Source organism: Monopterus albus, unplaced genomic scaffold (genome assembly GCF_001952655.1).
Source record: "Monopterus albus unplaced genomic scaffold, M_albus_1.0 scaffold102.1, whole genome shotgun sequence".
In the NCBI taxonomy this organism is placed as follows: Eukaryota; Metazoa; Chordata; class Actinopteri; order Synbranchiformes; family Synbranchidae; genus Monopterus; species Monopterus albus.
Genome location: NW_018127982.1, coordinates 1348552 through 1375285, shown reverse-complemented (window position 1 = coordinate 1375285; position 26734 = coordinate 1348552). Strand labels below are relative to the sequence as shown.

The 26734-nt window shown below is 39.5% G+C and overlaps 1 protein-coding gene across 1 annotated transcript in view; it reads right to left on the bottom strand.

Annotated features, from left to right (window-relative positions):
- Positions 1 to 320: 320 nt before the first annotated feature.
- LOC109965637 (transmembrane protein 132D-like) overlaps positions 321 to 26734 on the bottom strand; it is a 58015-nt gene continuing 31601 nt past the window's right edge. The window contains exons 4-8 of the mRNA XM_020609823.1: positions 19895 to 20038; positions 14674 to 14882; positions 11311 to 11620; positions 4623 to 4814; positions 321 to 4074 (exon numbers count right to left, since the gene is read on the bottom strand). Coding sequence (XP_020465479.1) covers positions 2992 to 4074; positions 4623 to 4814; positions 11311 to 11620; positions 14674 to 14882; positions 19895 to 20038 — 1938 coding nt within the window. The 3' untranslated portion in view covers positions 321 to 2991. The remainder of the gene's footprint in view (positions 4075 to 4622; positions 4815 to 11310; positions 11621 to 14673; positions 14883 to 19894; positions 20039 to 26734) is intronic.

The following is a 26734-nucleotide window of genomic DNA, read 5'->3' as shown; positions in this document are numbered from 1 at the left end:
GTTTATTGGCCAAGTATGTTTAAACACAGAAGGAATTTGTCTCTAGTGCAGAAGCTCTCGGTGTGCTTGTTTTTTAAAAATGGGTGGGGGGGAGGGATAGATAATCTAAACACACACTGCTCAAAAACTTGAAAGCATCACTTAAATCACACCACAACTTGATGAATGACTTATTTAGGTTGAAAACTTTACTAATGCACATTATATAATTTTGTCAGAAAAAAAAACAGTTAATGGAAACCAAAATCATCAACCCATTGGAGGGCTGTATTCAAAATCACACTGAAAAGCAACGTGGAAAATTAAAACTGTTGGCTCATCCAAGTTGTGAATTTCACCACGGCAGTTCATAATGTGACTCAAAAGTGTGTATGGTCTCTGTGTGCCTGTACCACTCCCAACAGTGTCTGGGCATGCTCCTGATGAGTTGATGGATGGTGTCCTGGGGGATCTTCTCCCAGACCTGGATCAGGGCATCAGTGAGCTGGGCTGTGCTGGTACATGGTGGTGTCGGATGCACTAATAGATAATGTCTCATAGGATGTTCAATTGGTTTTAGGTCAGGGGAAAGTGAGGGCCAGTCAATGGCATCAATGCCTCCATCACCCAGGAACTGCCTACACAGTCTGGCCACATTAGACCAGGCACTGTCCTGCACCAGGAGGAATCCAGGGCCCACTGCACCAGCATGGTCTCACAACCTCACAACAGTCAGAGAACTGTTGGCCATGACAAGGAGGTCTGTGCAGCCCTCTAAAGATATGCCTCCCCAAACCATCACTGACACATCACCAAACCAATCATGGTCTGATGTTATAGGCTGCATTAATGTTCACCACGTCATCGTCAGACTTTTTCACGTCTGTCCCATCTGCTCAGTGTGAACTTGCTCTTATCTGTGAAGAGATCAGGGCACCAATAGTGGACCTACCGATTCTGGTGTTCTCTGGTGAATGCCAGTTGAGCTGCATTGTACTGGGCTGTGAGCACAGGTCATACTAGAGGATGTGGGGCCCTCATGCCACCATCACGGAGCCTGTTTCTGACAGTTTGGTCAGAAACATGCACACCAGTAGCTGCTGGAGGTCATTCTGTAGGGCTCTGTCAGTACTCTACTTATTCCTTCTTGCACAAAGAAGCAGATACCGGTCCTGCTGCTGGGTTGTTTCCCTGTCTAGCTATCTTGGTGTAAAGTCCAGTCTCCTCGTATCTCCTCCATGCTCTTGAGACTGTGCCGGGAGAAATAACTAACCTCCTTATGACTGCATGATGTGGCATCTTGGGGTTGCTGGGCTACCTGTGCAACCTGATTGGGCTGCCTCATGTTACTAGTAGTGACAAGGACACTAGCAAAATACAAAACTTAAAGAATCATTCAGTGAGGATAAAAAGAGAGCATTTGTGGCCACCACATGCAAAACCATTCCCTTTTTGGTGGTTGTCTTGCCTTTTACTCTCCATTGCACTTGCTATTACTTTCATTTGCACCAAAGCAGGTGAAACTGATTCACAATCTCACTTGTGCTTCCCAGATGGACAGAGTGATATCCCTGAAGTTTAACTGACTTGGTGTTTATACTGTGATGATTAAGTGTGATGATTAAGTGTTCCTTTAATTTCTTTTGAGCAGTGTATATACAACTTATTCCTTCTACTTTGGCTGGCAGAGGCACTGTCTGTCAACAACTCCATTTTGATATTTCATGACGCCACTGCTTGTGTACTCTCATAAACCGGTCAGATGTGCAAAATGAGACAGACTGAAGGAAGAATACAACAGCCAGGTCAATGAATCACACAGCAAAATGATGGAGAAGTCCTCTTCAGTTTAATTAGTCCAGCAGCCAATTTCTAAAATGGATATATAAAAGTAGGGACTTCACTAACACTGATATGACAAAAAGAGTGAAGAGGTCAGATTTGGGCTTTTATTTCACAGTTTGTTACTTGATCACTGTCATGACTCCTTTACTGGGACTGAAAATGTCACACAGCAGGAGAGAACCTGTAAGGTGGACTGATATTTATGAAACATTATAAAGGGATTGAGTAAATAAAAGGGGCTGAGTTATTATGTGATTGTCTGTTGATAATCTTGATCAATGTTTTTCTGTTATGTGTTCTAATTTAATCATATGGATTTGAAGTAGTATTAAAAAAAAAAAGAATGAAGTATGCAACTCAAGTGAAGGGGTGCATAAACAACAACCATAACATAAGAAGGGAAAATGTTGGGGTTAACTAAACTTTTTAAATCAATACCAACATACTGAAGCCAATCCAAAACTCAGTTCTGTAATGGAATTGTACTAAACTGACATGTCTCCAGAGGTACTGCTATTAGCTATCTACACACTTTGATTTCAGGTACCAGATCAGGCACACATGCCTTTTCTTTTAAAAACATCATGCTTGGATCTGGTTTCTGGAGACAAAAATAAAAACTAACCCAAAACACAACCAATCATCACTTTTACAAAATGTCACTATACATATAATACCTCCAACTCAAACTCTGCATTTATATACAATACAAAACTGCCTTAAATCCTTCTCTCCTAGAATCTATAAATGCTGACATGTGGTACAGGGCATACAACAACTTAAAAACATTAAAACAACTTAAACATTAAAACATGATGACAAAAGTTTGGTGCAAAAGAAAAGGAAACTGTTCGTCAAAGACGAAGAACATACATTTAAGTTGCGTAACAATATCAAGTTCACAGTCCCCCTTTTATAACTGATGTGGCAAATCATGTTTTGATGTAGTTCACCTCTTGACCATTTGAGTTTTGTCATAGCAACAACAAAGGCTGCTGCTGAACGCACTATCCTGTTTTGATGAGGTACAGTTTAATAGCAGTCCCAGTCTGTTTTCTCCTCGTACTCTTTTCTTTTCTCCCTCTAACCCTCATTCCCTCCTGTTTTTTTCTGAAGGCATTCAGGTGAATTTCTCTTTAGTTCATTTTAAAACACCCATTTACCCATTTATGCAACATTTTTAATTGCGTTCTCATTTAGCTTTTCCATGTATTTCCTAAGATCCTTTGAGTCCCCTAGCTCAATGTCCGGACATACCCATTTTATCTCACTGGTCTGCACTAGTGCTAATGGGGTGAGCACAGGGCATCCGTTACTGGACTTGATGTTAGAAAATGTAGTGAACTTAACCCTCTTTCTTTTGGTGGTGGGTGAGTTAAGTGACTCATTACTGTGATCCCTCCCACTTGAGCTGCATCCTCCCACACCAGTATTATCACGCTGGATCCCTCCATTTAATAGCTGACTACCTTCCTCCAGAGTACCGGCCAGCTCATCCTGCTGCTGTTGCTGAAGACATAGCCCCTCCTCTTGGCCCAGCCAAACCCAGTCATGGGCATGGGGCATTGCTTCTGGGGCCTCCATGGACAGCTGCTTGCTGCGGTACTTGTATGCATAAGAGATGCAGTTAATAAGAAAAACCAGAATGGCCAGACAGAAGACTCCCAGCAAAGCATACATGCCAATCTCTAGGTCTGTCAGGCTTCGTCGGGATGGCAACGAGTCCTCATCAGTGCTGCGGCTCCGAGGAAGATCAGCCTGGTCTGGATATTCAGAAAATTCACTTGGGACCCTTGCCCCACTGTCCACCGCTAAACGGCCCCCATTAGGCCTAACTGGGATATTGCCCCTAATGGTAGTGGCTCCACGGTTGATTAACCCAGTTTCCATGTCAGAGAGAGATCCACCATAATATGGGGGATCAGGACGTGCTCGTCGGTCACTTGGTTGTCTGTATTGATCCTCTGGCTGACCAAATCTTACCTGTATGTTTGCGGTTCCAGTGGCTATAACAGTACCTCGTCGGCCCTTCTGACACACTTCAGATGGATTCATTTCAACACGCACAAGCAAACCCTGACCTTCACCCTTGGCAACAATAATGGGCCACTTCCATGTTGTGCTGTGCTGCACTACCACCACCTGTTCATCCAGTGAGGTAGCTACCAGGGTAAAATGTTCAGAGTTATAGTTGTCTAAAGGAGTCATAGATCCATCACTGAATTGGAGCCAAGCACTGATGAGAGACTCCTAAGAAATTAGACACACAGACAAACAGAAATTAGTATAAGAGCATTAATCTAGTGTGGAAGTAACCCTTGAAACTCCAAAAATAGTAAACAGCAGATTTCCCAGAAAAACATAAGGATAGAAACTAAAACAGAGGAACTTGTGTGAAGGCAAAGTTAAACATTAATTACAGTAGAAAGGCTCATTGTAACAATTGAATAAAGTGGATATGAAACTATTCTCTTTAAATCCAGTCTTTTTTTTTCCTAGGGGTGAGACTGTAGTTCTCCTCTATTTGAAATTGTAATTACAGGCATAACAGAGCTGTTCACTGGTTGGATATGCAAATCAAAGGGAGGGCATCCCTAGATAAAGAGTGAATTACTTGTAAGAAAAATTACTAAGCACATCATAGACTTCATAATAACCCTAATCCAACTCAGGACTTGTAAGCCAAATACATTGCAATACAGTGCTAATAGAGTAGAGATTAGACTTTCCTGCCTCTTATGGCAAGTTAAGGAATGCTTAATATTGCTGCAAGATATATGGGGGTCTTGGACCTGTACCTGCTTCAGTGATTCAATCACTTCCTGTGTGGTTGCAGTGGCAACGATGGCCCTGTTGCTTCCTGGGCTGAGCTGCAGGGACAGAGAGAGGCCAGATACCAACTGCACTCCCAGCTCTGTCACACTTACTTTATCATCCAGCACCCTGATGCCCCTCTCAGCCAAGACCAACGATGTGAGAGGGGACAGCACCTGCAACACATGCAAACACTTGCTACTATGGTAGAATTCAATGATGATGACATTGTTACTGAGAATAAAAGAATAGCCAGTTTACTAGCAGCCATGTTATTGACAGTGATGTCACTTTGGGTCATTTTTTTGTCCTTTCCTGGAGCCCTGCAAACCAAAGCCTGCTCTCTAGCAGAGAGATGCCTTTGTACTGTAGTTCCTTCTTTGAATTTAGTCATACTGAAATGGAATGCCATCTCCTTGTTCAACCAGTATTATAAAACTACTTTAAGATACATACTGTACATATTGTCATAGTACACTGCCTTATCTCATATGTCTCTGCCTATGCTTCACAAGTCCTCCCAACTGAACAGCAATGTAACTGCCCTCCAGAATGACATGTGTTTTCTGATCTGACACCCTTACAAATTTAAATCAACTGGAAAAATAAATGTGATTTTATGATGTGACAATGGTACAGTATGGTTTAGGCACTATAACAGCTTGGTTAGAGTTTGGAAACTGGATTATCTTAAGGCCAGTATCTCACTAAGGTTTAAAAATCTACTTTGGTTTGGGCTAAATTTGCTACTTTAACATTAGGGGACCTTTGTGTCTTGGTTACAATAAAAACAACATGGTTAAGGTCAGTCGGGTTTTGGTAGTTTCCAATTGCAAAGTCTTGTTTTGTTAAGTTTGTCATAGTTACTTGGTTAAAGAATTAATAAAATAAATATACATAATGTTGATGGTAGTAAGGCGGCAGTGGTGCGGTGGTAGAGCAGTCATCTCCCAACCAGAAGGTTGAAGGTTTGAATCTCGGTGCCAGCAGCAGTCCACGTGTCGGTGTCCTTGAGCAAGACACTGAACCCCCGTTGTCCTCGATGGCTAGAGCCATCAGTTGAAGTGGCGCCACAGATGGCTTCCTTGTGTGTACCATACTTGGCCAATAAAGGTGATTATCCTATCCTTAATCTGGAAATTGTTTCCTCATTTGTTCACACATCCATCTGTTTCAACCTATTCTGTGAACCTGGTCACACTATAGTTCCATTACTTCATCCTTTGCTCCCAAGACTCATAATTTGTTCTCTGAATATAAATCTCACTATATTTCTTTTGGTACTGGGCAATAAAAATATATCTAAATGTAAAAAAAAAAAAAAATTGCACTACTCTTGTATGCTGAACTCTGTATTTAGTAATGGGGACCACATGCCTAATGTAGTTTTGACTCTATTAACAAATTGTCCACCTCCTTCAGTTGCCATAGGTGTAAGCATGTAAACAGTTGTGATATTGTTATGCGATGAGAAGCCCTACCATCCGTTCTAATTACGACTCCAGTCTCTTCCCCAACCTGCCCCCACACGGCTGCCTTTGCCAGCCATATCAGCACTGATCGCTGCCTCATTTGTGCAGCCCCTGTCCCTGTTTTCTTCCTTTTGGTTTAGCTCTTTTTAAATTCCCTTTTGCTCTTCTCACAGTGAAACTGATATCTGAAAAAATTAAACAGCAAAAATTTGTGTAGTATCAAAACATTGGACATGTGGTTTAACCTTATCTCTGAGATGAAGGCAAAGTTAGAGAAGCAGAATGGACATGACTGTGAAGCTGAGATTTTCCCACTTACAAGTACTGTAAGCATCTCAGTTTTTTTTAACTTTTCCTTTTTTACATAGCTAAAGGAAATGAAAGTAGCAATGGCACACAGTGTTGTTCATTTGACTTTCCTCTGGAGTTAGACAGGCTTCGTGGGCTGCTGGCTTGTTGTGAAATGAAACCTAGACAATGATTCATTAAAATGTAATTTATTAAGGCTCTGGCTGCATACCTAAAGTTGCCAGTTGGCACTTTAGGCAGCAAGAGATTATTCTAAATCCATCATCATACTTGCTTTGAGTCTTTAAAATCCTATGTAAATAAATTAAGCTAATTTCAAAATATTCTGTTTTGCTAACTTGGAACTTAAGGTACTGAAATATAGCCAAATAAAGGAGTACCTAAACATAGGAAATGTCACCTTGTCTTAGCAGCAGAAACTGCTTCCAAGAATGGGGAGGGGGAGTACTGTATCCTTCTAAAGATACAAGAATGCACCATCTAGAAGTCCTACAGAATTCTCCACAAGATGTCAGTAGTGTTTCTGCAACCTTCAGATAGATCAGTATTTCTCTTAACCCCAACTAGATACTAACAAATATTCAGGCTTTCTACTGCTCTCGTCTCAGAAGTCAAGGCTCTTTTTCTTGATTTGGTGGAAGTCAGATGCCTTCTTCTCTCCATCATAAGTCCTTTTGTTCAACGTTGAGAAATGGAGTGTGTCTCCTCCACGCTATTAGAGACTGCTGGTCCTTTCTTTGGCCTACATCTGTAGTTGTGAGATTCTCCCACCTGACTTCCAGACATGTCAAGTTAATGTCTCAAACCAGTTCCAGAGTTTCATTCCACCCCTGGAGAGCAATTAAAGACCCCTTCCAGGCATCCCTCCTTGCTATTCAAAGCTGTCAATCTAGCCTTGAATAAGTTCTGTTCAAATCTCAGGGGGCTTTCACTCCCTGACCCACCAGAATCCCATTTGCACCTGGATCTAGTCTGGTGCAACCAACAATATTGCATACAATCCAATGCTGTCAAGACCACGTCTTTCTGACTCCTCATACTGGCACTTATGCAAAAGGTTAATAAAAACTGTATTTTATATGCAAGTCATCTCTGTAAAACGTCAAAAAGACGGTGCTTAAATGGATTCATTTTTTTCTCCTGAAGCACCATTGAATTTGCAGCCCAAATAACCAATTCTATGCCCCTTATGGAATCACCTAATACCACAGTGGTCTTTGAAACCCTTAGCTTTCATATAAATGCCAAATCCAAGTCCTTTATTCTAATTCTCAAGATTTGAACCAAATAAATTTTGTGTGTTACATATTTAAGAAATTTGGACATACTGCATATTAGCAGTGTTTCTTGGATAATTTAAGTTTACAGTTCTTTTTTTACAATGTTTATTTGCTTAGTGTTTCTCTGGGTTTGACTTTCTGACAATATGACTTATGAAAGCACCATGAGTGCTGTTCACCAGTGCACCTCATGTCAGATTGTGGAGCTTCCTAACCAGCACGTGGACACATAGCAGGTGAGCAGTAATACTGCAGAAATTGGTCCACATTTTTAATTTGTATTACCAGAATAAATTTTTGGAAGAACAATTTAATTACAATCTTTGTCCTTTCCATATTTCTCCTTTCACAGTGTTTGAATTAAGAAATTCAAGAAGAACAAGCCAAATATTTAAAAACAGCGGCGATACTGAAATGACTTGTTTTTGGAAAATTCGAAAAGCCACTCAAACATGTAGACCTAACCCTAGTGGTTCATCAAGCTGATTTGATGCTTTGTTTTGTGTGTTTGTAGGATTTCTCTGGATTAAAGCTATAGTAGCATTAGCATGAAACGCCAAATCATCCCACTCTACTGCATGCAGCACTCCCTCTCCCTTTTTCACTATGCTCTACTACGATCTGTCACACTCTGCTCAACTCTTCAGATATTTGTTATTATGAAATTTACAAGAAATGAGTGCAACAAAACGTACTGATCAAGCAGACGTAATTGAAAATCGCTGACTGGTTAGAGAGATCAATCCTGCTCAAAACCTTTTAGAAGCTAATGTCTCTGCACTGCCGCCAGTGTTGTTCAGTGACTCTGGGTCACAGGAGGCTTCTGCCATACCTCTCCACATTAAGACAAGATTGGTAGCATGCCTACAACAAATATTTGGAAAAAGTTACATGCTGTAGCTTTAAGATCAGAAGCTTTGTCCTAAAATGAAAACATGCTCTTGATTTAAGTGACTTAACCTTCTCACAGACTCGCTGAGTAGCATAGTGTTGTAGTAGTGAATCCTGAAACCTGCAACTGAGCATTTTTGCACATCTGGTTCCCTTGCCACCAAAGTCAGTGAGTTTTGTATTTATTCTTTTTATATGGGTTTTTGGTTAGACACCTAAGTAAGGTCTGTGGGTAACACAAAGTGACAGCATTTTCACTTTTTATTCTATGTCTGTAAATACCCCACTCATGATGTTTATGCTTTTGTGTCTTTAAAAGGTTACTGGCTAAATGAGACTACAGAGGTATTTTGGATGTTAAACATCATTTCACCAAATATGGAGACTCAGCTAGTCTGCCTTTATACCCTTTTACTGTGTTTCTACTTGTGCAGCTGCAAACTATTCTGACACAACCATGATCACTAGCTAGATCAGGTCACACTAAGAGAAAGGGATGTTGTAGAAGAGGTAAGTGTGCTAGATCAAATTACAAGTTGGAGGCTGTGGTGGTGATGTTAAAGCATGAGACCATGGAGTAGTTCATTTATAACCTAACAATAGCTTTTCTATTCAAGCGATTGTATTTAGGCTTAAAAAATTGAATTGGTGTTCATTCGTGCAGATTATCTTGCTCAGCAAAACATGCAAGTGTTACATACTTGTGTTTGTCACAGAGCGTATTTTCTACAATAACCCAAAGGCCTGGGGGAGGGGACCCACTGGCTATTTGTTGATGGTGATGCTGATTTCGGGGTTGGCCTACAAAAATACACCATCCTTATGGCACTCTATAACAAAGACTAGACAGAAAACATAACTGACACTTATAGTAGAAACCTGCACTATTAAATCATGACTGTTCAGTGGGTAAAATTAAGCTTGATGTTCAGTTATGTAATGATATACATTTCAAAACGGATACACTCAGTTTGTAGGTGACGGTAATAATGCACTCAACGCTACAGTAGATAAAGCTGCACTGTGGATAGGAGCCAAAAATGATCAAATTATGCTTTCATTGCTACAGAGGCATTCCATAACTCCTATGACTTCACATTCCATTTATTGTTAATAATAATTAAACATTTTATTTATACAACGCTTTTTAAGACATTCAGACACTTTACAGATGGCTTTTTTTTTGCAGACCCTTTTTGGTTGTTGCGGTGGTTGTAGGCCGCTTGGATTTAAGTGTCAGCAAGTGAAACACACGTGAACCAAACAAATCAGTCTCCTGAAAACAACTGTCAATACTCCCGAGTCTGCATAATTGTTTGAAATCTCTCCAACAGTGAAACAGCACTTTATTGCACATAACATGCAACAACTCATGCAGTGCACACAGCTCTTCAATTGATGAAGTAGGAGATTATTATTCCACTCTAGTTTTTCCACATTGTTGCTCTGTGTTGTGCTGTTTTGAAAATGCATGATTGATAAGGATAACCACCTTTATTGGCCAAGTATGTTACACACAAGGAATTTCTGGTACAGAACCGATAGCAGCCATCTGCAGCGCCAACTCAACTGATGGCTCTGACCATCGAGGGCAATGGCAACGGGGGCGGGCGGGTCAGCGTCTTGCCCAAGGACACTTCAACATGTGGACTGCAAACACCGAGATTCGAACCTTCAACCTTCGGGTTGGGAGACGACTGCTCTACCCACCGATGTTGATTGATTTGATGTTGATTTACAATTTGAACGGGCACATGCTCCGTTCTGAGCAACCACCTGGTTATAGTATTAGATCCATGTTTGATTCAGTGTGTGCGCATCTCATAGAGAGTGAGACATTGCAGAAGTGCAAGGTTTTGTTGAACGTGCCATAAAGTCTTGGTTTTCTGTCGGCTCATGATTGGCTTAAGTGTTTCCACTGCCAAACGTATGCTATCCTGCTCCATACTGTCTCTAACTTAACTCTGCCTTTTTATTTATCAAGGTGTACTGCTGAAAATGTGTAAATTACGAACTTAAAGCTACATGCATTTGGGGACAAGATCTTAAACTCTAAAACCCAGACTCTTAACATATTATTGCATTAGACTTTTGCCGTGCTTTGTGAACATTTTCTGGCTGCCTAATGAGTGTAAGTCCAATATTTATAACTGTTTATAAATGTCGGTCTCTAAAAAATGTAGTGCCTTGATGATAATACTAACCAGGTTCCAGACATCTCTATCACTGCTTGTATGGAATATTTTTCAGAATGTTCAGTACTGTAGATTTGGTGTTATGATCAATGAAAAGCTTTTTATTTGGTTGGAAAAACATCTCGGCTAATTAGCACTATGGGATTAAGAATGGAGATGTCATCTTGTGACAGAGTTGTAAAGTCAGAATAATTGCCACACAAAAGGCAATAAACATGAGATTTGATGCGGCTTTGCAGATTGTTACAGAAGTAATAACTTTTAAATCAGCATATTTTATAGATATGACAAATGTTTAGTTGGCTACTTCTAGCACCTTCTGTGTTGACTGAAAATTGTGTTGACAAGGCAGATGTATCAGTTACTGTTGATTGGCTGGGGCAAAAAGGAACCCCCCCCCCCCAGCGTAATATGAATGTCAGTGTGATGTTAGATTTGAGTAATGAAGAGAAAATTAAATGGCAATCCAGTTTCATTATTAGGCTACCAAAACGTACACAAAATACTGTACACACACAATACAACCTGTAGTTTGGTGTTCCCAGCACTCAGTCCTATTAGGACTCGGCCCTCTAGCAGCTGGGCAACCTTCGGGTCCTCCACCCTCAAAGAATCCTTGACTAGCTGTGTCACTTCCACCTGCCAGTCACTGCCCAGGAGGAAGTTCTGCTGGCCCAGCCCGTCCTCCTCTGCGGCTCCTCTTATTTCTTCATCATCTGCCACAAAGTGTGTGAGAACACGTAGTGTTGTGCTCTGATACTGGGCCACACAGCTGTTCTCTGTTCTCTCCTCTGCTGTGGCACCACTGTCCTTGTCATCTGTGACTCTTTCATACCTTAAGGAGTAGGAACAAAAACCATGAATCGGTTACTTATAACAGTGAGTGGCAATGTTTGAGGTAGAAGCCACTGCCTTTTGTTTAGAGAAGTCCTCAGGAGAGAAAGATACTTTAAAAGCTAACACCAGCGTAATTCATTTTTTCTTTTCACCATTAATGCCCACAAAGTCTAAATCCTCTAACTGCTGTCAAAGCCTCTACTGACTGTTGTGCTGTAGGTTTGTCTTACCCTCCGAAAGTCATATGCTTCCAGTGTTTTCAAAACGGCTTGAAGAGACAAACTGCTGCCTTCGTTGACTTCTCATTTCCTTTAAAAGGGCAGCTGATATTTTGCTGTATGTCTGCCATTTATTTGGCCCATGGCAAACACTTTGCAGATACAGCCATCTCAGAAGATATACTTTAACTAATGAATGTTTGCAAACCCCGGCAGTGGAATTTTGTGAAACATTCAGGCTATTATTTTGGTCCTATTTAAGTCAAGTTTATATAGCCCTTTATCACATTAACAGAGCCCAGAAGGTAGGAAAGGCAGAAGGAGAAAATAGCCCTCTAATGTGAGAAACTGGAGAATTTCTGCAAAGGAGAAGGCATCTAAACAGTGATACACAGAGCCAGTGCAGTTTATAGAATAAATATGGAATTCAGATGTGTTCTTTCTGGCATAAAAAATGTAATGAATTTAGGCCCTAGTTCCAATGATTGTATTCTGCTCTGCTGCATTGTCTTTCCTAAGCAGTTTGTCTTGCACTAAATTCTGGTTAATTAGGAAGTATATCCCAAAAGTTGTAGGTTCCAATACTTTCCGAAAATACATTAAAACTCGTTGTAGACACAAACTGTGCCTGTGGCTACTATAATACATCACATTAAACAATGACATAATGTATTTAGTTGGTTTCCAGGCTGAGCTGTGGTAGCACTCCAGCAGTGAGTTAAAATGTGGCCTCAGGACACGGATCTGCTTCAGAAAACCATGCAGACAATGAAAAGAAACATTACTATGACTGTTATGCATGTACATCACTCTCATCATCATCCATCACTCTCTATCTCTAGATATGGGCTCATTTTATTGTTCTATGCATTGTGATAATCATCTCTCTCTCACTCTATATTCCTCACATCAGTTTTTAACTTTCCTGTAATCTATTTAACTGTTACTGTGCTTTTCTCTCACTCTGATCCATTATTTTCTTGTTCTTTTGAGTCCTGCCTGCATCCCTCTCTCTACCAGTCAGGTGGCCAGAAGGAGCGACAGTGACAGTTTCCATTAGGTGTAATGAGGCATGCTGGTCAAGCAGAAAAACAGGCTGACAGGTTAACATGCTGAGGCCCAGTGACTTGGCTTAGTTCCTAACCTCCCCTCACCCTCCCCTTCCCTTATTCAACATGAGTGAAGGGACAGCAATCTGAACCAAGGTGGCATTTGTGGCTGGCAACAGAAACATGGGGTCAGGTCATTTGTAGCAGTGAGTGATAAGTCAGCGAAGGTCTCGATGTAGTAAGATGACCTATGTGTGTAGGTTAACACAAATGTTGGCACACTCACACTGATAAATTTATGCAAAGTTTCATATTTAGCTTACTAAAGATTTCCTTTTTTCTCCTACTAATATACAGCATTCTTCATGCTGTGATGCACTTGACAGACATGACTGATGTGATTCGATGTGGATAGCGGGGGGTATTTGTGTTGGTGCTGCCCAGTGGGGTGTGGGCCAGTGGGAAATGACACTGGTATGACTTTGTGGCAGGATGTACTTTCAAAAAACATTGGCAACAGTTGATGTTAAGTCCCTTTGTTTAGCATTTATAAACAGTATTATATATTATTTAGTTAATGGTTTCTAATGTGAACTATTTGTAAGCACACTGTCTAATATATTTGTCTTCTACTGTAACACCTCCTGTGGACACAGTGGAGGCTGAGGTATGGACAACGGATGACATCATAGTAAAATGGTTTTAATTATACAAAATGTCTCCATAGGAGACATTATATTTGCTGAAAATATGTACATTAACAGCTGTGTGTTAATGTTCTGAACCATTTAAGTGTTTGATTACTGCTTTTCAGTATTAAATGAGAGGTTAAATTAAAAGGGTAGCAAAATATTTTATGTACAGATGTTTCATAGGTAATAGGTTTTAATGATGTTGCATTTGAAATGTGCTGATCATCCTAATTTAGAAAAGAATAAGAAAAGCTGCATCTTGAACTTGAATTATCAATAATACAATAGAAGGTGTCAAAGTGAGGGCTAAATGTCATTGTTTTATGAAAACCTTTCCATTTACAGTACATTGAGTTCAAGTAATGAACATTAACACTCATTCATTAGAATAAATCACTGACATCAACATTTCACACAATGAATTGTGCTTGAATGTAATTTCCTGGCACTGGTCAAAGGGGGTAAATGCTGGGACATTTTAGTTCCTTTTAACATGATGAACTTGAGTTTCAGCACTTTGTCTTCACCATAGTCATTGTCATTATGATCACAATGAAGAATAGATATTTTAAATGTAAATTAGTCAGTGTCCTTCACTCTTCATCTGTTTTAACTTTAATATGGTTATTTCTATTTGAATCACCTATATTCTTATTAAAAGAATATACATTGCACGAATTATTGTACACTGTCACTTTTCAGCCTCAAGAGTTTTGTCCACTCTCTAATTCTTAAAATTATTACTCGTTTCTTATTCAGCATAAGCACCTTTTGGGAGACCAGTCCAATAAATTATTAGGCACTCATTATACCACCTCAGCAGCTGCACCTGCATTTTATGCCTCGTGTGTGCGACAAATCTACCAAGCCAATTTATCATAGCCTCCATTCATTTTACCAATTGAGGAATGTGACTCAGATTCTAATGCAGAGATTGTTAAAAACATCTCAGGTTAATGGGCTAAATAAAGACATTTGGACTTGTCCTGGAATGGTTTTAAAAAAGCCAACTTGTGCTGTGCTAGGAAAGCTGCTGATGCAGCACTTCATGATCACATGATATAACATGCAGCAGATGCCGTCAGACCTTACCTCCTGCTGCCCGTACTAACAGGAACCCTCCAGCCCTTAATCTGGCTGAGCTCGGGGTCGGCCACATCGATGAGCAAGGGCAGACGGGGCATCCATACACTCATCTCCAGCTGGGCACTCAGAAAACTGTAGGTGAAGTTGAGCATCACTCTGCTCTTTCCTCTTGTCTCTTTCCCATTTACATAGACATAGTCACATCGCTCAGACACCTGAAAAATAAGAGAGAATTGACAGAGAGATGGACAAAAAAATCAATTTCAGAATAAGTAGGCAACGATTTTCAAATTTTTGATAAGAATTTTTATGTCATGTTTCTAAAGCTAATTTGACTGCTTCAAAAGATTATCTTCTGTTCCTTTGTCTTTTGTTTTTTTAGTCGAGAGAATCTTTTGCAACGCTGATGAGTGGAAATGTCTGGCATTGTTTCAGTGAAACCTGTCAGGACTGCTCAGTTTCCTCTGTGCATGTTTGTGTGTACTGTAGGTGCATGCAGGCGCATCTTTAATGTGTCTGCGTGTGGGGTAATGTGCGACTTTGGTCCAGCTTAACAGATGGAGCTCCAAAAAGACACAAAACCGCTTCATCCAACCAATGAACAAAACACTCATTCAAGATTAATTATGATTGGCTGAATGATATACAACTACAGTCAGGTTTTTCAGATGCATCGCCAACACAGAAGTGATATAACAGCAACATCGGAAAAGTCTGTCATTATCTTCAAAGCACCAAAATCTCCTCATCAAACATTTTTTGCTCATACAAGTCTGAGAACCAGAACTCTTTAACAATCTGTCACTGAATTTTGTTTGCAATCACTCACATTTCAATTCATTTAAATCTCAAATACCATCACAAGTGTGATTGGCACAACTAATAATTTCTGCACGGCCTCGGTACCGAATTGCTGCTTTATAACAAACCAGTCACAGTTGAGATTGTCATCCGTCTCTTCTTCTTTGCATTTAACTTGGCAGCTTTACTCTCAAATGAAGGCAGACCAGCCCCTATCTCCAAGGAACAAAGCTCAGTAGCTGTCATTTCGCTCTCCCTCCTTCTCCCTTTCCTCTTTCTCTCTCTTTCGCCATCACCCTCAGTCTATGACAATATTACTCTAGATCTTTTGTGTTACTTTCTGTAATGAGAACAGGTTAAAATCTAACTGGCAGAAGGTTTAAGATGGTGTTTCATAAATCAAATTAAGATTGTTTGGTATGGTGTAGTGTCATGAGAGAAAGTGAAGGTCATATTTTTAGGGCTTTTAGTGTTAGGGCTGAAATTAATGGCAAACACTGATTAGTTAACCAGAAAATAATCAATAGTTTATAAATAATACATTTAAAAATCACTGACAAATAAACAGTAGTCAGTTTCTCACTCTTTATGCAATTTGCCTTTACTGTATATATAAAACTGATACAGGCAGTGGAGAGAAAAATATAATTCTCATACTTGCTTGTACACTAGCTACTACAAGAACTCCTTACAATTTTTATCCTTCAAAAGCATGAAGCAGCCTAACGGGACTGAGTTTTGACTGAGTGTGACTGGTTTTAACTTTAGAGTAGGATGCCTTGAGGGAAATCCACACTGTGACTTCACTTGCATAACTCATTCATCTACTTGCAGTATATGAACAGACAGCGGACAGAGGAGCGCTGCACTTCTGTCCTCACAATGCAGTATGCTAGGTGTACATGCAAACTTGGTAACACTTTTTTTTTCTTTCAAGAATTGCACGTGTGTCCTCACTGTTGCTGAACAGTGAATGTGTTTGGCATGAGGAGTTGATAATGGACTTTATACTTTATGTAAATTAGGCTAATTGTGAGGTGAGTGCACGTTGGAAAAAAATGAAGTCAGCGGAGTGCACAAATAGACAACATGCACTAATGTGCAGGCTTTCAAAAGGCAACCATCCAGAGAGCGAGCTAAGAGAATCCACTTCACTCCTCATTGTCTCTTAAGCCTCACCTCAGTGTTCCATCCTTTTTTTTCCTGTTCATTTTGTCTCTCCCTGTCTTTCACCGCAATGCTGAAATCAATTTAGTTCAATCCTCCACTACCTTTCAATCTCTAGCTTTGTTCTCACTTTGTTTCTACTTTCAAAATCCAGCTTTATTTTTCCATATGATAGGTTTTGCAGCTGAGAGGGAGAGAGACATGATAACCACAATGATATAACTGAGATCTCTGGAAGGTGCTGCATGACTGATATCTATAGCCTTTTTTTTATCACCATGAATGCCATAAAACAAATCACAAGACACTGTCACTACTTTTATGGAAACGGTTCATTGTGTTTCTAATTTTGCAGACTTGGAATTGATCGAGATCAACATGCACTGGGTATAGCATAAGTGGATGAGTTTGACTCAAACAGTAAAATGGTAAATAAAGAATATCCACTTTTTGAGAGAGAGAGTTATTTAAGTCTCTCAGTGCTGTACTGGGACATTTTTGCTGTAGGCATTGTCAAAGTTATTTAAGCTTTACTTTAAAATTGTCTTATTGTTTAGCTGAAATCCAGAACACTGAGCATAACTGATATTTTTATTCCTCCATGTTGGTGACAGCCGTGCCTGGAGGCATTACAGTTTAGGGTTGTTTGTCCATCTGTCCTATTCTTGTGAATGCCATATCTCAGGTACACTTTGAGGGAGTTTCTTAAAATTTGGCACATATGTTCATCTGGTCTTGAACGATGAACTGCAGTCAAAGCCTCGATATGACTTGCAAATCAATCAGAAATGGCAAGGGCCCACTGGGTTCTGTTATTTATGGTCTTACTTTTTAAGGTACTGTGTGTCTCATGACCCTGATATCAGGTAGAGTAGACACCTGGCATCAGAAGTGAAAACCCTAACAGCTACTTTACCCAAGCTCATCAGCATGGCTCAGCAGACGACACAGGTGCGTGTGTGTGTGTGTGTGTGTGTGTGTGTGTGTGTGTGTGGTTAGGTCCTTGTGCAGCTGCACAACATTGTTTAGAGGGTAGCATTTCAACAGAAGAGGACAGACATATCACAATGGCTCTGTCAACCAAAATGGGTATTGTCTGCAGCTTGTTTTAAGGATTTTACTTTATTGTTGTTGTTGCTGTCAACTTCGCATTTAAGAGTGGTGACCCAGCGGAAGCCTTTTCTTACCCTAACCTACTCACAATTGCAGTTGGGACTTCCTTGAATGCCAAGGACCCTTTTCTTAAAACAAATTGTTTAGAGCTAATAATAACAGTGTGATTGTTTCTTGATGGTTTTGTTTTAATGAGGAAGTCTCTTGCCAGAATGGTGGTGATTAAACTTCAGATCATTTTCTTACTTAATCAATTGTTCTATAAAATGTGAGAAAATGCTTATTTTGTCCAAACGAGTTCAAAATATATTTAGTTTATTATAATGCAAGATTTAAAAATTAACAAATATTCAATTTTGAACAACTTCAACATTTAAATCATTAGCATTTTTGCTTTAAAATGACTTGAATGACTAAGTGCTTATTAAATTAGGTTATTTTTCTGTCACTTTTCGGCTTTACAATCAATATGGTTATTTTGAATGCTTCAATACCGTTTTTAGGATTTTGGGGTAGGTTTTGGGTAAATTACTGTAGGTCACCGTGGCCAGAACATCAGTGGGGGAAGCTGGAGATCTGCTTTGTTCAAAAAGTATTTTTAAGTTTCCTTTGAAGAGAGGGTGGGAACCACTTGGTGTTCCTAAACCAGTTTGGTGGGCAGGGGAGTATGATACCGAGGCCGACACCACAATGTGTGGCCCTACTTCAGTAGATAATTGAACCCTTTGAGATGTCTGCCTCTTCTCTTCTCTCTGATATGCATGAACAGTACACAGAAACTCTCAAATTCAGCTCCTCAATGTAACACAGACACAGTTGGAACACATTTCTTTTTCTGTCACACATACAATTAAGAACAAACTGTTTCTTTTTCACTCTTCATGACTTTTCACTCTTCTCCTTTTGTACAGGTTGAAGTACGTTTCCCAAAGCATTTAAGGGTTTAAATTTGAAAACAAACTTTGTAAAAATCTCATGAAAATCATTTTGGAGAAATCTGAAATTTACTAAAGAGGAAATCGATCACAGTGAACATTTAACCTTTATGGTTTGTCAAATTTATGCTGCAGACTGCAGTGAAATAGAAAATAGGGCTGGGGCAGCAACACTTCCTGTTTTGGCACCAAGCTGCTGTTGTGTTGCCTCATATCAGATGAGTAGGTAAATGTCAGGTTATGAGATGATCAACATTCATATAATCTCAATGGACCTAAGACATAATGATGTAACAATGTTTACTGCAGCATTTTTTTGTGGGAAGGTTTGGATGACATAATGTGTGGTATCGCTGCAAGTAGTGACTTGTAACATTAACGTTCATTCACATGGAAAAATTATCATAAAAATCTTAAAATGGTTTTTGTTAAATGCTGTATGCCATTGTATGTATCAAGCACACGCCAAACACCAGTGCTGCATTTTTTTTTTCCCCCCCAGCTTCCATGATATGGCAAGAGGCAATGGAAATGGATCAGAAACAAGACCATCAAACCATTTTAAGATCTTTTTGACAATTTTTTTTTCATGCAAATGAATGTTAATGTTACTTGTCATTGCTTGTAGCGATAGCGCCGGTTGTCATCCCCACCTTTCACCCACAATGCACCATGGTAAACATTGCATTACATCATTGTTTTAGGTAATTGATAAACATGGCATTTTGAAAGAAACAGTAGGTGCTGTAAAAAATACTGTATGTGGTTTCTATGATGGTGTTCACCATAAATTGCATAAACTTTGAATCTGTATGTGTTGATGGAGGCCCAGGAATGCATACACACAAACAGTTTTAAGCACAACTGCAGGGAAAAATACTCACCTCCAGGAGAATGTGCAAAGATTTCCCCTGATGATTGCTAATGTTGCTTTGTTTTTTCTTTTACATTTTCTGTGATATTGATCTTTGTCCTGAGGAAAAGCTCTCAATTGCTGGAGAACATTTAACTAACCAAAATTGTCTATTTTACTAAGTACCTGTTTCCTAGACTAATATGCACAACCCAATTACACACCACAACTACCTTTTGTTCATTCTGCTCACCCAGCCGTGTACCATTAGAAAGCTGAACATGGAGCAGAAGGTAACAAAGATAAATTGGGCAAGATAAAATAAAAAGCAGCTGCTCAAAACACATGCCCCGCTGACCTTGATAACCTGTTCATCTGTTGATTTGCACTCCACTGACTCCGTAACATCAGAAACCGCTCCGTCTGTCCCCACGGTGACTACCTTTACTGGTACGGCGACTGTACGCCCAGAGAGGACAGCTGTGTTGAGGATTTCTGTGTCCTGCATGAGAAAACAAATCAAATCAAATCAAATCAAATCAGTACTACTGTACCAACAAACTGACAGAACTAACAATTCTGACTAATTCTGAAGTTTTGAGGTTATCAATATTGATGATAAATAAATACTATACATTTTTAATAAGCATGCCTTAGTCATTAAATTGGGGTGTGTTAATACAATGTAAATAAGACTGCCATAGCAGTGATAGTAGGTACAGTTTAATGGAACTACTTCAACTATTTCTCCCTTGTTGTCTGTGTTTGTGCTAAGCTACAGTATATGCCTTCCAGAGGTACCTTTGTTCTAAACATACAGTAGATTAAATTCATATTGGCGTTTTGAAATGTATATTTAAATACAAACAAATAGAAATGTGAGCAGCCACAAGATGAGCATTACTTGAGACTGTGAACACAACTTTTGATTGGCATTCACATAATAGCAATTGCATTTGTTCGTGTCAACTGATTTTTCCATCAGCTGTTTCATTCATGTGTCAACATCAATGCCTCGTTCATCCTCTGCCTACCAGCTGAATAGTAGCATCCAGTCATGTTCATATAATTTATGTAGCTGGCAGTTTTTATGACACTTCCCAACATTTTGCTGCTGAGACCTTTATGTCAGCATCATTTGCTGCTGCATTTCCTTTCACTATCCACCTCTTCCTTTTTGTATGACTTGTCATAATCTTAGTTGATGTTTCTAGGGGGAGATTAGCACTCTCAGCAGAATCCTTGTTGCTACTCACATTCCTTGAAAGCTTGTACAAAGAGAAGTTCATTTTCGCCAGATTTAACTGTGTAACCTTTTGGTTGAGTGTCTCAGACTGAAATAGGCATCCATCCATCCATCCACCCACCCATTAGCTATACCACTTATCCTTGAGGGGGCCACGAAGGGGCTGTAACCAATCCAAGATGACATTTGGCGAGAGGTGGCGTACACCCTTGACAAGTCACCGGTCTCTCAGAACTGACACATTAGAGACAGACAACCATTCACACTCATTCCTATGGGCAATTTAGAGTCAGTGAATTTAACCTTCATGTTCTTCGATTGAGAGGACACTGGAGAAAAGCCATGCAGGCATGTGGAGAACATGCAAACTCCATCCAATTGGCTGAACTTATTATTTTGTGTGTTCTAATGTAAGTGGATAAAATATTGTAGCACTTTTAAAAACACAATTTACAAAGAACTAAACAGGGGGGGGAAAGAAATGAATAATAAAATATTACACCAGTGGGGGTAAAATAGTCTGTATATTATAAATGACATGAAGGATAATAATAAAGATAATCGCCTTCATTTGGCCAAGTACAGTATGTTACACACTCAAGGAATTTGTTTCCGGTACAGAACCAAGGCAGCCATCTGCGGCGCCAACTCACACCGATGGCTCTAACCATTGGCAACTTGGGGGATCAGTGTCTTGCCCATGGACACTTCGACATGTGGACTGGAGGCACCGTGATTCAAACATCCAACCCTCCAGTTGGGAGATGGCCACTCTACCCACTGAACCACAGTGGCCCCCTGAATAAATCACTCATAGTGCACTGTATTAGTAAATAATATAAATAGGTGGAGAGCAAGAACTGTGAAGTGACCAATTTATACATGTGTGATTTTTAAGATAAACTGCAGCATTGTCATTGGATCTGAGAAGATCTGGGATTACATGTAGTTAAAGATCATCAATATGGAAATTGCACAGTATGTGTGCACTATCATTATAGCAACAGCTGCTTACCATTAATACCTGTATTCATTAAAAGTCCTGTAGCTGATGTTTGGGTGGTTATATTGCCTTCAGAGAAAGAGGATTTTAATTTGCAGTTGTTGAATGCAGTTGCCATCTGAAGGTTTTCACATCATGTCCTCGAGACATGTTCAAGTACTCTAACATGCTGAACAGTGAATATCTACTGCCATAGAGCACACAAGTGTTTGTGTGTGTGCACTTCAGAAGCGTCAAACTCACAATGTGCTCAGAGCTAGGCCTACAAATAATGCTTTGTCAGTGTGTTTGTCAGTTTTTTCTGTTAATTGAATAATAACAAAATGCTTTATTGTGCATTTTGCAGTGCTACTTTTCAAATTACATATTTTGTTTGACCAATCCAAAAGAGTAAATTTATTATACAGTAATATGAAACAGTGAAAAGCAGCAGATTCTTGTATTTGGGATTTTTGCTGGGTAAATTGATGAATGTCTTTTAAATTGTGAACAAATTTATACTTTATACTACTTTTTTTAAACTTACGCAGCAAAAGGAAGACAAATGTGTAAAATGGGTGGAATTCACCTTTTATTGAATGGTGCACAGTGCAATCATTTTAGTCTGTTTTTATAGCTATTCCCCAGAACTAATTTCAGGTCAGTTCACAGTAATACTTGATAGCAAATTCTAGGTGTTCAAGAGATCTTACAAGATACTCTTGAAGGCCTTGTAGGAAGAAGGAAGAAGAAAATGAGATCAATTAAGACAACACCTTCTAATCCTTAAGCTCTCAGGGTGTTGATTGTACAGAGGATTTACTTCAACAGTGGATTCTGCTCATCACAGCTTAGTTTCAGTAAGCAGACTAAACCTTTAAAAGACAAAAAGAACTGGTTTCCAGACACCTCTTTGTTCATCAGGACGGGTGCTGCTGTTTGTTTTGTTTCTTCAACCTGATGTTCTTATTGAAGAAAATAAAGGTAGCATTTAAAGTTCAACTGTAGATAAAGACATCCCAAGATTATATCCGGGTTTGTCTGCCTCATTTTTTCCTCCCTCCTACATCATATTTTACCTGTTTTCTGATAGCTCTCTGGCATCTGTTAGGATGTTATTCCATCTCGATTGCCACTGGTGTACAATTTTTGAAGAATGGGAAAATAGTGTTGTTTTTTTTTTTTCATCCCTCTCTACTGAAGGTGGCAATTTTCAGTTTGGAGTGCAGTGCTGTCATATTTATTTTACAGAAAAACGCCAAATCCTGAATAATGCCAATAGCCATTTTACCACAGGCTGATGTTACAGGAAAGCAAAAGTGTCTTTTTCCCATTACCCTTGAATTGAAATGAAGACCAGGTGGGCCATGAGCTGCCACTGTTGCTTATCAAATATACTAAACCTATTCAACCACTGCCTTTCTTAAACCTTGAAAAGATTACAAAAAAAGTGAAATAAAAAAATAAAGTTCACATTTCTTATTCACCTGTGCTTTGACACCAACAGTGTTATTAACTGTCTACAGGGCTCTTATTTGGGCATCTATTCAGGGTCTTTTTAAAATAAGCATTGCCATCCAATCTCAGCTTATCACCAAGGTTTCCAGGGAAATAATGTTTTAACTTGAATGTTTGCTTTTAAAACTACTTTGGTAAAATGCTTGCAGGTGAGCCCAAGCTTTTTTTAATGTATTTCACTTGTTTTAAATGCGTGAATGACGATCGCAGATTTTTCTCACCGCATTTGTGAGTTTGTTCAGTCTGCCACTTAAAAGTTAGGCAGAGATGAGGTATTGTGTTCTGACATAAACAAGAGGCATTTAGTGCTATTCTGTACAGTATATAGGTGATACAAAATCATTAGGTTTCTAATATATCTCAGGGTTCATAATGATATCTTAGCAGCTTGTGGGAGTATGATAAATGTCTTCTGGTTGATGAGTGTTGGAAAAAATGTATACCGTTCCTCCCACTCTTAGCGTGAATTTAAAAATAATCATTTTTCACAGACTAGGTTCTAATAACATTTACACACGCTGTATGTTATAAAGCTAATACTTGCCATCTGAGACCTACAAATCAGCTGCCATCCCTGTTTCTCAGTGAACAATGGACATTTATTCATAATTATGAGATGGACCTATAGAACACATTCTTTATATTCTGTACTTCTATGTAAAATAGGAAATATCTTTTTTCACTTAATTAGCAATTAACACTGGAACAACACTGTGAAAACGGGTCCTAATGAGCTCCAACAACATGTGGTGTTTGTGCCACCAAGAAATGAATATTGACTAAGCTCCGATATAATGCACACGATCACAAACACACATTGACGTTAAGTGAAATTAAACAAGAGCGCTAGAGTGAAGCATTGGGTACAAAAAGCTTATTAAAGCTTATTCTATGACATTTGCCTACCTCTCGCTGGGTGTCGCCTGCTTGCCTAATACCCTCCTGGGGTTATGAATGGCTACAGTGCATGTCTTAGCTATGGAGCCTATTTGTACACAACATTAGACATGTCTCCAAATGGCTGTATTATTAGCTACGCACACACACACACACACACTACATATACATCAACACACGTGAATATGCACTACAGATTATTAATTTGTCATTCATAATTTTGATTAAAAAATATATTAGCTTGACAATCAAGAAGATGAGGCAAGTGGTATAGGGAGGGGTACCACACATTCTGATTTGACCTTTGTGATGGAGGTTGCGTGGTCAGATATCGGGTATTAATGGGATCTAGGACTACATATGCAAGTGGCCCAGATCCATTCTGAAAAAAACAAAACAAATTGGTTTGTTTGCACATTTTGTAAAAAGCAAAAAAAAAGAATCAGCTCTGAGTCACTTGGAGGGAAAAACATTGGCTTTGAATCACTTCAGTTGTGTAGTCTGAACATAGATATTCTGTTTAGAAAGATGGATTGCCCATAGGGTGCCTCACAAGTTAGAAGACACACAGCGTTGGCATCCAAGAAAGAAAGGAGTGGAAGCATGGCATCCTGTGCTCACTGTGTCAGGTGTGTTGATAAACACTGCAGCAGAAAGTTGTGAAAATTTTGTTTTTGTCAGGTTGCTCTTTTAACACACAGGCTGGGAGCTGAGTGTCAAATAGCAGAGAGTGCAAAAGGGAAAATCTGTAGAAGTGACACTCCCCATCCCCCCCACCCCCACCCCACTAAAAGTATAGATGCATGTCACTGATGGCGGTAAATGATAAAAGATTTCTGCACTGAAAGCTGCTGTGACAGTATTTGTGTATCTCTGGGACATCTGTCCCAGCTGAGCAGGTGTTTCCAGTAGCTGCTGTAGTGTCAGCTACAGTTGCTCCCTTCATGTAGTTAAGGTAGGCTATGTGTATTATCTTGTATATTAATCAGTAAAACCAAAGTCTGCGGTGGGAAGAGTGGAGTAACCTGCTGTTACATCCATCCGTCCATTTTCTTCCACTTATCTAAGATCAAGTCATGGTAGCAGCAGGTTCAGCAAAGCAGTCCCTACGTCTGTCTCCCCAGTGACATTTTCCAGCTCCTTTGGTGGGATTCCGAGGTGTTCCCATGCCAGCTGACATATGGAATGTCTCCAGTGTGTTCTGGGTCTACCCCGGGATCTCCTACCAGGTGAACATGTGCAGAAGACCTCCAAAGGGAGGTGCCCTGGAGGCATCCTGATAAGATGCCCCAAAAAATGATAAATGTAGAAATGCCTTTCAGCTCACCTCCTAGTGAATAGTGACAGACAGGTTTAGAAGTTTTAAATAATAATTTTCTATTATTCAATTTACAGTAGCTCAGTGTTTAATTGATCTGTTCTTTAAATTCCTAATTTAGTCATAGATTACATCAGTGGTTAAAATAGTTTCTTTATAGAACAAAAGCAGTGTATGTCATAAATTGACCAATCATTAATTGTTCATGTGGCCAACTGATTAACAAAATTGCTTAAAAGTTGCATCTTTAACGTATTAGCTTTGACACACACGAGCAGTAACAAACCCTTTCTGTCCAGCTTAAGAAAGGAGGCATGACTCCCTCTTCAACGCAGCAGCTTATCTTAACAACTTCTTATTGCATTGCAGAGAGCAAAGCAAGAAAAGAGAAGGTAGAATCGATAAAAGGCCATTACGCTTCTGTGCTGCCGGGGTCCAAGGGCGTAGTGTGTGGGGGCTGATATGGTTGTGGATGAATGATGTATGGTAGCAGACAAACTACAGAAGCACTGATTTTACTGTATGTGAACGTCTGCAAGCTCAAGGACAAAATCTGCTGTAGGTACACAACTCGGAGCAATACAATTCTGAGATCTGGTGATTGGATGACCATGGAGGATTTTGAAAGCACTTTTGGATTTATCCCACAATTTGAATATGGGCTTTCTGAGCTGTTATTAAACTGCCAGCCCCAGCTTACCCTCATGTATTGGCTCATCTTCTGTGACTGTTTGAAATTGAAACTTGTCAAAGTTTTAACCCCATACATCACTTCATAACACTAACCCAATTTTTGAAGGTATTTTCCGAATCCTCAGACTCTTCTGATGATACAGAATCAAAAACAATCCAGTTAAGTCCAGGAAAATATATTAATTTAATTAGTTTCTCTTACCTTTTCTTTTCAGTTAAGAAAGATGGCGATAGGAAATAAAATCACTCTGGCTTTGTGTGAAAGTGGCTCAACTTCATGAATAAACAGTTTCAATGATAATTAGGGGCCATCAACATTGCTCAACACTAGCCAGTAATTTATGATTCAGTGACTGAACAGATGCCTCTGATTCAGAGAACCACAGCTCAAATATTCACTAACTGGCTGAGATTGACAGTAAGTTCACAGGTCTTGTACTGTGTTGACCTACAGTGCTTCTAGATTAGATTTATATACAGTAGCTACTGTAGCACTCTCAGCTATTCAGTTCATATCAGTTATCAATAAAAAGTCTTCTCCTTC